The 14,569-nt window shown below is 44.3% G+C and overlaps 1 protein-coding gene across 4 annotated transcripts in view; it reads right to left on the reverse strand.

Annotated features, from left to right (window-relative positions):
* Positions 1 to 14,569, reverse strand: part of SNX29 (sorting nexin 29) — a 589,615-nt gene that overhangs the window by 365,815 nt on the left and 209,231 nt on the right. For all 4 annotated transcript variants that reach the window (XM_052661385.1, XM_052661396.1, XM_052661389.1 and 1 more), the window contains one exon: positions 3,284 to 3,366. In XM_052661385.1, the coding sequence (XP_052517345.1) occupies positions 3,284 to 3,366 (83 nt within the window). The remainder of the gene's footprint in view (positions 1 to 3,283; positions 3,367 to 14,569) is intronic.

The raw sequence follows: 14,569 nt of genomic DNA on the forward strand, positions 1-14,569 counted from the left end.
GTGCTCACGATTTTATGTAAGTGGAAGAAAGAATAAAATGCAGGACTTAAACAAGGAAGAGAAGGGCATCACTCAGTTCGTGCCTGCACTGAAGGACTTTCATAAAGACCTTCCACCCAGGATGACTCCCAGATATGGGAGATGGTCTTCTGTGACCTGGTGAAAGTAGAGTGGTAAGGGACTGCAAAAGGGACTTGGCCGACAAAGTTCTGGATAGTCAAAGCTATGCTTTTCCAGTAGTCATGTACTGATGTTAGAGTTGGGCCATAAAGACGGTTGAGTGCTGAAGAACTGATGCTTCCTAATTGTGGTGTTGGAGAAGACTCTTGAGAGTCTCTCTTGGACTGCAGGGAAAACAAAGCAGTCCATCCTAAAGGAAATCAGTCCTGAATATTCATTGGAAGGGCTGATGATGAAGCTGAAACTCCAATCCTTTGGCCACCTGATGTGAAGAACTGACTCATTGGAAAAGACCCTGATGCTGGGAAAGATGGAAGGCAGGAGGAGAAGGGGACAAGAGGATGACATGGTGGGATGGCATCACCAACTCAATGGACATGAGTTTGGGTAAACTCCAGAAGTTGGTGATGGACATGGAGGCCTGGCATGCTGCAGTCCATGGGGTCACAAAGAGTCAGACACATCTGAGCAACTGAACTGAACCTAGCAACTGAACAACAAACAAGAAAAGGACCATGAATGAGCGACAAAGTATGCTTCATCCTCTCTGCTCTGTTCCACTTAAGGGTTATCACATACCCAGCTCTGGCTTAGCACATTCAAGCTAGGTCTTTGGAAAATTGACTTTGGCTGCGGTGAGAAACCCTTCTGTATGTTGTAGCTTCTGTTTTGGGGGCTCGGGGGGGACGACTCATTCCAAAAATGCTCCTACTCAGAAATGTACTATATAGTATTGCAGATTTTAAACCAAATTCAAGCCCAGTGGTACTCCCCACCCCAGGTTTAATTTTCTTATAGGATCAAATTAAATTTCTGTGAGGGCGGAGTATAGATTTCAGGAACGGTGGTGGCACAGTCCACAGTTCACCTGCATGAGAGTCAGACATCTAAACATGCAAATCGAGAGCCCCCCCAGCCCATGATCCCGAGATGAGGCACAGGCACTTGGCTCCCCAGGAAAGGCCTCTGAACACGAGTTCAGAAGTTCATAAGGCAAAGAATCAGGGATTTAGAAGGAAATGACCGGAGTTCATTTCCACCCCAAAGCCACAGACAAGACTTTTAAGCTCTCCTGAACCTCTAATAATGAATATTTTAAAACCCAGGGGAAACACCTGCTCATCCCAGGATTACTGAGTCAAATGTGAATAGACTTGAACTTGCTTGGAAAGGATAAAGGGCTAAACGACTCATTCCAAACATGCAGTGAATGAAATGAATGGCTGCAAAAGCCAGGTGCTGGGGAAACAAAGATGAGAAGTGAGGAGTCACAAGGCCAACGCAGACACAACCCAGTGTAATGAGATGGAGTCCGGGCCACACAAGCAGTACCCGTATGGAAAGGGTGATGGTCCCCCTGAGAAAGACAAGATTAATGCTGCAGTGATAACCCCCAGACTGGCAGCAGTTACAAACTAGTGATGAAGAAAGCAAGGCATGCTATCAAAGAAAAGCAAAAAGAAAATCAACGTGTTGAACCTCATCAAATGGAGACCATAATAAATACAAACACTCAAAAAAATTCCAATCTTTCATGATATTACTATGCAAATCACACAGAGTATAATCCTGTCTTTTTATGCAAATCACACTGAGAGTATAATCCTGTCTCTCTGACACAGGAGCATAACTACCTGTACCGGATACCAACTGTACACTGGCTGCCACATGAATGAAGGCTTTGCATCCACTGTTTTGGTAAATCCCCACGACAACCCTCACACCACTGGTGTGATCTCCTCTAACACTGGTGTGGCGTTTCCTCTTTCAGATGGCTAAGTCACTCCAAGAGGTCAAGTTATGGAGGATGCGCCTGAACTCGAATTCAGCACTGGCTGACTCCCAAGACCTGTGAGCACAGAGCATACTGCCCTCTGTTAGAATGTCCACACTCCGAGGGCTTGTCTTCGTATAAGAAAATCTTGCTCTGGTCAGTTGGCTGAAGGTCGCAAGACACTTCAGCTAAAGGTAAACACCCTGTCTTCAGGCTGACCTCAGAAAGGCTTCAGCAGAGTCACGGCAGCTAAAGTGCGGCCAGACTGCACAGGGAGGGAGCATACAGCGCCACCTTATCCAGCGGGATCTTGGCCAGGTGATCACTTTTCTATCTACTCGTATTTCTGACCAAGAATACTATTATTATTTGCAGCTAAACTCTACTCCAGGAGTCATGTACAGATGTGAGAGTTGGACTATACAGAAAGCTGAGCGCCGAAGAATTGATGCTTTCAAACTGTGGTGCTGGAGCAGACTTGAGAGGCCCTTGGACTGCAAGGAGATCAAACCAGTCAATCCTAAAGGAAATCAGCCCTGAATGTTCATTGGAAGGGCTGATGCTGAAGCTCCAACACTTTGGCCACTTAATGTGAAGAACTGACTCACTGGAAAAGATTTTAATGCTGGGAAAGATTGATGGCAGGAAGAGAAGGGGAAAACAGAGAATGAGATGGTTGGATGGCATCACTGACTCAAAGGACATGAGTCTGGGCGAACTCCAGGAGATGGTGAAGGACAGGGAAGCCTGGTGTGCTGCCATCCATGGGGTCGCAACGAGTTGGACAAGACTTAGTGACTGAACAACTACTCAGTACTCCCTCTCTGGTAGGCATTATGCTAAGACGTCTACGTGGATTGCCTCATGAGACAGGGGCTGCCAGCTGCCCCCATTTCATAGATGAGAAAACTGAGGTACAGAGAGATTAAGAAACAGAACTGGAGCTGGGGTTGGAGCCTGATCAGCCTAACCCCACTGATTCTCTGCCACTCTGGCATTCTGTTGCTTTCACCCATGGCCTGACATGACTTAATCATGCTACAAGTTCACCACCTTGCAAATATCTTAAGACTTTAGTCATAAAACTCCCTAACTGCACAAACTGATACAATGATTGCTAACAGTCTAGCAAGTAAGTCTTAAGTTTTGCAAGAATGAAGAGGAGGGTCTCTCATCTAATTAATTTTCTGGGATCCTAAGCAGCTCCGTTTTTCTAACTCATCTCCAGGTGTATTCATCCCATGCTGAGTGTCTGCCAGGCCAGGCACAGGGGTGATCAAGACGAAAAGGTGCAGCCCCCGCCCCACTCGGGCTCCCTCTGCCCCTCACCTTCGGCTGTTTGACCTTCTCTTTTCAGCATCTGGACAGCGCCTACGTATTTCTTCAGTTGCACTTTGAGTACTTCATTTTCTCTGTGGGTACAAGAATGTCAGAAAAATGTATTTTAAAATTGGCAACTTAGACCCAAGGAAGGAAGAGAATCTGTGTAAGGAAAATACACAGTGTGCATCTGGTAAATATTAATATATTCTGTTTTAGGGATCATTGCTGGAAATGACAAGGTTAGCAAAGGCACGTTTGTGTAACACCTTCAAGAACCACTCATTCATGGTGGAAATAAGTGCTAATTGGTTTCAGCATCCACAAATTCAGGATGCTGGCATGTGCTGTCCTCAGGTTACTTGAATCTAACAACCGGTTAGGTGCCGACTGTGTCAGGCACTCTGTAGTATTTACAGAAACTGTAAAAATGGACAAATTTACAGTATGTCCATTTACAGAAACACATAGGTATTGTTTACTTGGGGAACACTCAGTGTTTTTAGTAACTACTACATGTATTCGGACACAACTGAGCAACTGAACTGAACATGTATTAAACATTATTTGCCAGGCATCACATAAAGTCTTTATTATCTCATTCAAACCTTCCAAGGTACACATTAGCACAACGACCCCCATTTTACAGACGAGCAAAGTGTGGTACAATGACGAAAAGCAGTTATCTGAGTGCACCTGCCCCACCCCTCTCCCCATATGAGACTGTAGGATGGAGCTTGAAACTCGGGCAGTGACAAGATCCCACTCTGCTAAATTCACTCCCCAGGTACCCTGGCTGAGGACTAGGACATGAAGGTCAGGAGAGAAAAAGACCATCTGTTGAGAACTTACCACATAGTTCAGACTTTACAAATATGACCTCAGTGAATCAAGCACGCATATATACATTCATCCGCTCTTCATTCAATGGAAGCATGTTTCTTAAGTACCTAACAATATGTCGTTCTGCAGGAGAGGAGCTGGGGCATGGAGAAGGTCACACGGCCAACGCCAAGGTCATATGTAAGACACACAGTCTGGATACAAACCCAGGTCTACATCTCCAAGGCCCCAGTGAGCGCTTCTCTGTCTCTCTTGGGATTTGAAACCGGTTTCTTACCTTGGCCCCAGAGACAAATGCCTCTTCCACACTTTCTGCTTCTACTCATTCCCTATCCAACAAGGTTTTACGCCTGACTGTTCTTACACATGGTGGAATATTGCCTTACGATGAAAACAGCGTTGTGATTGGGTGTCTCTTATGATTATAAAAAATAAAACACTCATTGCAAAATACTCAATCAGAACACATTTAAGAAGGAATGTAAAAATTCCACTAAAAATCCTTGAAATAAATCTCACTAACTTCTTAAGACTCTTGAGAGTCTCTTACCAGCAAGGAGATCAAAGCAGTCAATCCTAAAGGAAATCTACCCTGAATATTCATTGGAAGGACTGATGCTAAAGCTGAAGCTCCAACACTTTGACCACCTGACGCAAAAAAATCGACTCGGAAAAGACCCTGATGCTGGGGAGACAGAAGGCAGGAGGACAGACAGGCGACAGAGGACAAGATGATCTGACAGCATCACCAACTCAGTGGACATGAGGTTGAGCAAGGTCCGGGAGATGGTGAAGCCGAGGGATGTGCTGCAGCCTCTGGCGTCACGAAGAGTCGGACGCGACTGAGCAACGGAAGAGCAGCAACGTTTTTACTTCCATCCTATGAACTCTCGCCTGAGCACGCACACATACGTACACCGCTGGAAACATCTTTCACACGCCTCAAAATTTTTCTGTTTGAAGACTTTTTTCCCCTGTTTACTGTTCCACACATCCTTCGCCATGGCAACCACCATTAAACCTCTGGTACACACATTTCATGTCTCCTCCATGCTCACAGGGTCCCTACAAACCTGATACACTCAGAGTTTACTTTATGCAGCCGGGTCCTACTATAAATTTTTCTGCAACTGGTTTGTCTCATTTAACAATTCACCAAGGTAAGCTTCTGATTCCATCTATTTTATGGATGGAGATGCCATTCCTTGGTAATAATATGCCACAGATATGCTCAGTGGAAAAACTACGGACTGTAAATCACTGACTCTGTTTCTGATGCATCTTCCTACACCTCAGCCCACAGAGACAGCACTCTGCATTGTGCTTTTCTGCACTGTGTTTTGGCAGAAAGAACACAAGTACCAACTGCAGACACGATCATATACTGAGGTGTCGCCTAAAACTGTGCATTCATCTCAGAAACTTGGAAAGAAAGTCAGACATGAAGGAGTTCCTTAATTATCGTCCTCCTCCTAGACAGCCTGTCACAAATGTTTCTATTGGCAGCTGCACTTTCTCTGTGATACAAAGAGCCAGTGTCTGAAGCTAATAAATAACTAAGGAATCTCGAGATCTGCAGGCAGGAAAACACTCCCCAGCGGACATGCTGACACAGCTGCTTTTCCTGGATCCCCTCGCCAGCTCTTGTCACTCATCCCAGCTTACTCCTAATCCCCTCGTGTGAATTCCAAGCACACAGCCTAAAATAAGGGACAAAAAGAAATTGATATGCATCTCTGTATGGTCTGCAGTGCTGGAGAAGACGCTCAAGGGTCCCTTGGACTGCAAGGATATCAAATGAGTCAACCCTAAGGGAAATCAGTCCTGCATATCATTGGAAGGACTGATGCTGAAGCTCCAATATTTTGGCCACCTGATGTGAAGAGCCGACTCATTAAAAAAGACCCTGATGCTGGACAAGATTGAGGGCAGGAGGAGAAAGGGGCAACAGAGGATGAGATGGTTAGATGGCATCATCTACTCAGTGAACATGAATCTGAGAAAACTCCAGGAGATAATGAAGAACAGGGAAGCCTGGTGAACTGCAGTCCATGGGGTTGCAAGGAGTCGGACAAGACTTAGGTTGAACAACAAATGGCCTAATTTAACAGTGATACGTTCAGAATGTTGCACAAGAGGCAAGAAGAGGTAGGTTTACTCAGGCCCACCAACTGGTGAGTTGTGTCAGGCTGTCAAGCCTCAGTTTGCCCAAGCACACCATCCAAGCCCACCCTCAGCTGCCTAGTTCACTGTCAATTCTGCAGCCAGCACTGAAATGTTCAAGAGGCTGCTTTTCTTCTGGTTTGGAGGCACCTTTTAACAACATCTTAACACTATCTAAATATCAAGGCTTCTACGGTGGTCCAGCAGCTAAGACTCCACACTCCGAATGCAACAGGCCTGGGTTCGACCCCTGGACAGGGAACTAGATCCCACCTGCCGCAACTAAGAGATAGCATGCCCCAACTAAAGACCCTGCATGCCACAACAGAGATCGACCTAACAGGTGAAGATCAAAAACTTTAATACAAATCCAACTTTCATCAAAATGATGAGATGTCGTGGAGAATACATTACGGATGGGCAGCTTTAGGAACCATAAATTCATCCTAGCCAACTTTGCCTCAGTGACCTTGTTGGCCTTCCGTGGGAAAGGAACACTGTTGGGTCAGTAGAGCTGCTCCCAACACAAACACGAACATCGGGAGGACACACCGACTGCCCCAGGGAGGCAACTGGCTACTGACCCTGGGAAAGATGAGGCCTTTGTTTCAATTTTTATTTTGAAGTACTTATAGACCCAGAAAGTTGCAAAGATATTACTGAGCGGTCCTGTGTACCCTCGGCCCAGCCTCCCCCGGGGGTTACACCTCCTGTAACTGCGCTCTGATGGCAAATCCAGGACGCTGACATGGTCACGTCGTGCATGTGGTTCTATCCAGCCCAGTATTTTAACTGATGTTCGTAACAATCTGAGGATGAGAGACAGGCTCAAATGACCGCAGCAGGCAGACAGACGAGACTTGAGTAACACAAATAAGACAAGAGGGTCTGGGGGCAGGAGCTGCCCTAGTGCCACGACTACTGAGCCCCTCGCCACAACTAGAGAATGTGTGCACCACAGCTAAGACCTGAGGCAGCCAAACAAATAAACAAACACCTAACAAGTCAATGGCCCGAGAAAATAATTCCTAGGCTCTGCATGACTAATTTGCAACCAGCCAATAGAACTCTGGACTTCCCGGGTGGTTCAGACAGTTAAGAATCTGCCTGCAACGCAGGAGACCTAGGTTCAATCCTTGGGTTGGGAAGATCCCCTGGAGGAGGAAATGGCAACGCACTCCAGTGTTCTTGCCCAGAGAATCCCATGAACAAAAGAGCCTGGTAGGCTACAGTCCGTGGGGTCGCAAAGAGTCAGACATGACTGGGCGATTAACACACAATAGAACTTGAATCTGTAGACAAAGGAAGCATATAGAACGTATGGATCCTGATGATCAAATAAGAATGCCGTTTCCTTTGCCACCTCATGAGATGACAGGATGGGTCAATGATTAAGCACATCCTGTGAAAGGGAAGAGAAACCCGAAGACAACCCCCTCCCTGCCGCCTCTTTAGTAACCACCCAGTTCTTTCCACTCTGAAGGGGGGGTGGGGGTGGATACAACTTCCTCACAGTTCAGGGAAAGGGAAAAAAAAAACACATAGGATGAACCAGAACAGATCTCCCAAAGCGGTACATCCTGGGGATCGTCTGCAGGCTTCACCGAACTGTTCGTATTTTAACACTTAGGCAGTTTTTCCGGTATGTTTCAAAAACACCAGTTTTCCATGTATGGCACATAAATGGCATAGAGCAGCAGCAGTCCCCATGCTTTCTGGCACCAGGGGCCAGTTTTGTGAAAAGAGGTTTTCCATGGACCAGAGGGTGAGGAATGGCTTCGGGATGGCTCTAGTGCGTTACATTTATTTGTGCACTTATTTATACTATTATTTACATCAGCTCCACCTCAGATCATCAGGCATCAGGTTCCAGAGGCTGGGAACCCCTGATACAAAGAATCCTTTGGAAAGGCATGTAAAAGTTTTTAAAAGTGAATGGACTGCACGATAAACATTATGGAATGAGTAACGGGCAGTACACCACGTGGCAAAGACCACGAGGGCAGTGACAGATCTGAGGAAGAGAGCCTTTGCTTTAGAGAAAATGAGCATATAAGGAGACCTTTGCTTACAGAGTCCTTTCCAAATTGTATTTCCAAGGATGACAACGGACTCCAAGACAGACGAAAGGGAGAACAGAGTTAGAGATGTTTAGAAACATTATATATATATATATAATATATATATTATATATATTATTGTATAAAACTATTATACAGAGTAAAGTAAGCCAGAAAGAAAAACACCAATACAGTATACTAACGCATATATATGGAATTTAGAAAGATGGGAACGATAACCCTGTATGCGAGTCAGCAAAAGAGACACAGATGTATAGAACAGTCTTTTGGACTCTGTGGGAGAGGGAGAGGGTGGGATGATTTGGGAGAAAGGCATTGAAACATGTATAATATCATATAAGAAACCAATCACTAGTCCAGGTTTGATGCATGATACAGGATGCTTGGGGCTGGTGCACTGGGATGACCCAGAGGGATGGTATGGGGAGGGAGATGGGAGGGGGGTTCAGGATGGGGAACACGTGTACACCCGTGGCAGATTCATGCTGATGTATGGCAAAACCAATACAATATTGTAAAGTAAAAAATAATAATAATAAATAAAAATAAATTTAAAAATAGTTGACAAGGAAAAAAAACATTTTGTGAAAAAAAAAAAAAAAAAGAAAGAAACATTAGAAAAGTTCCGTCTCCCTCCCCTCCTCCCCAGGGCTTCTCAGAGCCCTCAATACATTTATGTACACTGACCATCTATTAACTCCTCAAACAGAATAGTTTGTGAAATGCTGCACTTTCATACTGGGCACAGCCCTCTAGGAATGGGAAAGAAATCCTAGGGCAAGAGAACCACGTCTCTGATAGAAAAGCACTGCCCACATGGGCATGGCAGAGACGGGCAGGCATTTGTGATGCTTCTACCTCCTTGAAATTCCTCCGTGCCAGTTAAGGCGTAACAGGCAGCTCAATGCCAAGACCTCCTACGGGGAAAACTTCATTCAGAAGCTCCCTCCATGAAAAATAGGAAATACGCCTTTCTACCTGCAACACAGGTTTCCAACCTGCATTTTCTACCTGTACAGAATGAAGCAGGGCAAAGGCTAACAGTTTTGTCAAGAGAACGCACTGGTCATAGCAAACACCCTCTTTCAACAACACAAGAGAAGACTCCACACGTGGACATCACCAGATGGTCAATACCGAAATTAGATTGTTCATATGCTTTGCAGCCGAAGATGGAGAAGCTCTATACAGTCAGCAAAAGTAAGACCGGGAGCTGACTGTGGCTCAGATCATGAACTCCTTATTGCCAAATTCAGACTTAAATTGAAGAAAGGAGGGAAAACCACTAGACCGTTCTCGTATGACCTACATCGAATCCCTTACAATTATACAATGGAAGTGACAAACAGATTCAAGGGATTAGATCTGATAGACAGAGTCCCTGAAGAACTAAAGACAGAGGTCTGTGACCCTGTACAAGAGGCAGAGATCAAGACCATCCCAAAGAAAAAGAAATGCAAGAGGGCTATATGGTTGTCTGAGGAGGCCTTACAAATAGTTGTGAAAAGAAGAGAAGCAAAAGGGAAAAATATACCGAAATGAATGTAAAGTTCCAAAGAATAGCAAGGAGAGATAAGAAAGCTTCTTAAGTGAACAATGCAGAGAAATAGAAGAAAACAACAGAATGGGAAAGACTAGTGATCTCTTCAAGAAAATTAGAGATACCAAGGGAACATTTCATGCAAAGATGGGCACAATAAAGGACAGAAATGGTATGGACCTAACAGAAGCAGAAGATATTAAGAGGAGGTGGCAAGAATACTCAGAAGAACTATACAAAAAAGATCTCAATGACTCAGATAACCATGATGGAGTGATCACTCACCTAGAACCAGACATCCTGGAAGGCGAAGTCAAGTGGACCTTAGGAAGCATCACTACAAACAAAGCTAGTGGAGGCGATGGCATTCCAGTTGAGCTGTTTCAGTGCTGTACTCAATATGTCAGCAAATTTGGAAAACTCGGCACCGGTCACAGGATTGGAAAAGGTCAGTATTCATACCAATCGCAAAGAAAGGTAATGCCAAAGAATGTTCAAACTACCACACAACTGCGCTCATCTCACATGCCAGCAAAGTAATGCTCAAAATTCTCCAAGCCAGACTTCAACATTACGTGAACCGTGAACTTCAAGATGTTCAAGCTGGAATTAGAAAAGGCAGAGGAACCAGAGATCAAATCACCAACATTTGTTGTATCATAAAAAAAGCAAGAGAGTTTCAGAAAAATGTCTACTTCTTTACTGACTGTGCCAAAGCCTTTGACCGTGTGGGTCACAACAAACTGTGGAAAATTCTGAAAGAGATGGGACTACCAGACTACCTTACCTGCCTCCTGAGAAATCTGTATGCAGGTCAAGAAGCAACAGTTAGAACTGGACATGGAACAATGGACTGGTTCCAAATTGGAAAAGGAGTATGTAAAGTCTATATATTGTCACCCTGCTTATTTAACTTATACACAGAGTACATCATGTGAAATGCCAGGCTGGATGAAGCACAAGCTGGAATCAAGATTACTGGGAGAAATATCAATAACTCAGATACGCAGATGACACCATCCTTATGGTAGAAAGTGAAGAAGAACTAAAGAGCTCCTGATGAAAGTGAAAGAGGAGAGTGAAAAAGTTGGCTTAAACTCAACATTTAGAAAACAAAGATTATGGCATCCAGTCCCATCACTTCATGGAGAATAGATGGGGAAACAATGGAAACAGTGAAGAGATTTCATTTTGGGGGGCTCCAAAATCACTTCAGATGGTGATTGCAGCCATGAAATTAAGACACTTATTCCTTGAAAGAAAAGTTACAACCAACCTAGACAGCATATTAAAAAGCAGAGACATTACTTTGCCAACAAAGGTCCATCTAGTTAAAGCTATGGTTTTTCCAGTTGTCATGTATGGATATGAGAGTTGGACTATAAAGAAAGCTGAGCATTGAAGAATTGATGCTTTTGAACTGTGGTGTTGGAGAAGACTCTTGAGAGTCCCTTGGACTGCAAGGAGATCCAACAAGTCCATGCTAAAGGAAATCAGTCCTGGGTGTTCATTGGAAGGACTGATGCTGAAGCTGAAACTCCAATACTTTGGCCACCTGAGGTGAAGAGCTGACTCATTGGAAAAGACCCTGATGCTGGGAGGGATTGAAACTGGGAGGAGAAGGGGATGACAGAGGATGAGATGGTTGGATGGCATCACTGACTCAAAGGACATGAGTTTGAGCAGGCTCCAGGAGTTGGTGAAGGACAGGGAGGCCCGGTGTGCTCCATGGGGTCACAAAGAGTCAGACACGACTGAGCGACTAAACTGAACCTGCAACACAAGAGTGCTCCCCTCCGAGAGGGGTTCTGACCATTCGAGGGGCTGCAGACACAGCCTGCTCTCGTTCAGTCTGCACAACAGCTCTGCGAGAGGGGTGACTGTCCCCGACTTTTATTACTGCATTTCTACAACTGAAGGAACTCAAGTTCAGAGAGGTTCAGCGGTCAATAAAAAACAATTCACACCACTATACTAGGCAGGGTCACCATTCACACTCAAGTCTCCCCAAGTCAGTCCATGTCCTCCTCCTTTCAACCACACACTTGCTCTTGCTGGGTCATCAACAATGCCTCATGAGGTTGGTTGTACTGTGCCCATTTTGCAGATGGGAAAGCTGAGGCCCAGAGAGTCAAAAAACATAAATACACCTGGGATTCAAACCCATGTCCTTTAACTCCAAAGTCTTTTGGTGGGATCATAAAAATTCAGGGAATTAAATGAACAGGACAAAGTTGAAAGCGTAAAGCCTTCAAGTGAGTCCACTGGGAAATGATGAAGGATGAACATGGGTCTGCAGGATCTCCTGGTTGGTGGGCCTGCTGTGCAAACGTGAAGAGCATTCTCCTGACCTGCCAACTTTACTCAGAGGTTAAGGGACTGTCCTAGAGTTACACAGCTCAAGCCTCTGCTGCCCATCAGCAGACAGCTCACAAAAGGAAATAGGGGGTCCGAGGTGAGCTGTTTTTAAATATGAATCAACAGCCTCAAGAACTGTATATCTTTTGAGCCAACAGCTCTACTTCTAGGAAACTATACTCAGGAAATAAGAAGCGAAGTCTCAAAACATACACATGTGGATGTTGTGAATGTTATCAGAAAGAAATTGGTTATAAATTAACTGCTGACAGTGGGAGAGTGAAGACATTGATACTGTTTATCCATCTGTAACAGGACACTGTTTGTGTGATGAATATCGTTGTTGCTTGTTGTTTAGTCGCTAAGTCGTGTCCAACTCTTTGCAACCCCAGGGACTGTACCCCTCCAGGCTCCTCTGTCCAGGAGGACACAATTCTTCCAGGCAAGAACACTGGAGTGGGTTACCATTTTCTTCTCCAGGGGATCTTCCCGACCCAGGGATCGAACCCATGTCTCCTGTACTGGTAGGCAGATTCTTCACCACTAAGACACCAGGGAAACCCTAATGAATATACATGTCTATTAACATGGATAAACATTTACGATATAGGATGACGTGAATGCAGCAGAGAACGAAGAAAGTATGTTTACTCTAACCCCTCAGGTATATTTACTGGCATATATTTGCATCAGGTGGTTCTGATCCCTGGGTTGGGAAGATCCCCTGGAGAGGGAAACAGCAACCCACTCCAGTATTCTTGCCTAGAGAATTCCATGGACAGGGGAGCCTGGCAGGCTACAGTCCATGAGGTCACAAAGAGTCAGACGCGACTAAGCGACTTTCACTTTTCATTTGCACTAGAAATATACACGCCAGGATATTGGGGCTTCCCTGGTGGTCCAGCGGAAAAGAATCTGCCTTGAAATCCAGGAGAAGTGGGTTCGATCCCTGGTCAGAGAACTAAGATCCCACATGTCATCGAGTAGCTAAGCCCGAGTGCTGCAAATACTGAAGCCTGCATGCCACAACTAGAGAGTCCATGAGCCACAACAAAAGATTCCACAGGACACAACAAAGATCTGTGTGACACAGCGGAAGGAAGGAGTACACACACCGCACAGTATCAACAGAGCTTGTTTCTGAACGATGAAATCAGGAGAAACGAATTTTAATATGCCATCAACACACTTCACTAGCAGACTAGAAAAAAACAACATATGACGACTAAGAGCAGACCTACAAAACACAAGAGCAAGTGTACGGCTGACACCACACTCAGTGGTGAAAGACTGAACGGTTTCCCCACGCGGCTGAGAACAAGCCAGGAAGCCTCTCTCACCTCTCTCTCCTATTCAGCACAGTACTGGAGGTCCTACCTAGTGAAATCAGTTTGTTGTTGGTGTTTTTTTAAAAAAATAAATAAAGGATGAAATACACAGGTATAAATCCAATAAAAACATGTCCAGGATCTGTGTGCTAAAAACCATAAAACACTGGTGTAAGAAATCAAAACAGAACTGCATGGATGTAAATAACAGGTTCATAGGCTGTAAGACTCAAAACCGTTAAGATGTAAGATGTCCATCCACAAATTGATCTATAGATTGAAGGCAAGTACAACAAAAATCCCAGTAGGATCTCTTACACATATACATTAGCTCATTCTAAAATTCACACAGAAAGGTAAAGAAACTCTATAGTTATAGCCAAAATCACTGTAAAATAGAAGCAAAATTCAAAGGACTCATACTATTCTAAGACTTTCTATAAAGCTTTAATCAAGGAACATAACACAGGCAAAGGAAAGACACAGATCAACAGAACAGAGCCCAGAAATAAATTTGCACGAATATGGCAAATAATTTTTGACCAAGGTACAAGGGCAATTCAGAAACAAGGATGACCTTTTCAACAGTTTGGGAACAGCTGGCTATTCATACACCAAAAAATAAACTTCAACTAATACTTCACACCTTATACAAATATTAAGTCAAACTGAAAGATACATAAATGTAAAACATGAAAGTACAAAAGTTGAGAAAGTCTTCATGCCTAAACGGGGGTTGGCACCGAGTTCTTATATTTAACACCAAAAGCATGAGCCATAATTTAAAAAAAAAAAAGTTAAACTTGATTTGCTCTGTGAAAGTCATTGTTAAGAGCAGAAGAAGACAAGCTACAGATGGGAAGAAAGTATTTACAAATCAGATAAGGGACTCCTATCTGAAAGAACTCTCAGAACAAACAAACAAAAGTAACCAAAGAAAGGCAGGAGAGGAGGGCAAAAGACCCAAACAACTCACCAAAGA

The sequence above is a fragment of the Budorcas taxicolor genome, chromosome 2 (genome assembly GCF_023091745.1).
Source record: "Budorcas taxicolor isolate Tak-1 chromosome 2, Takin1.1, whole genome shotgun sequence".
Lineage (NCBI taxonomy): Eukaryota > Metazoa > Chordata > Mammalia > Artiodactyla > Bovidae > Budorcas > Budorcas taxicolor.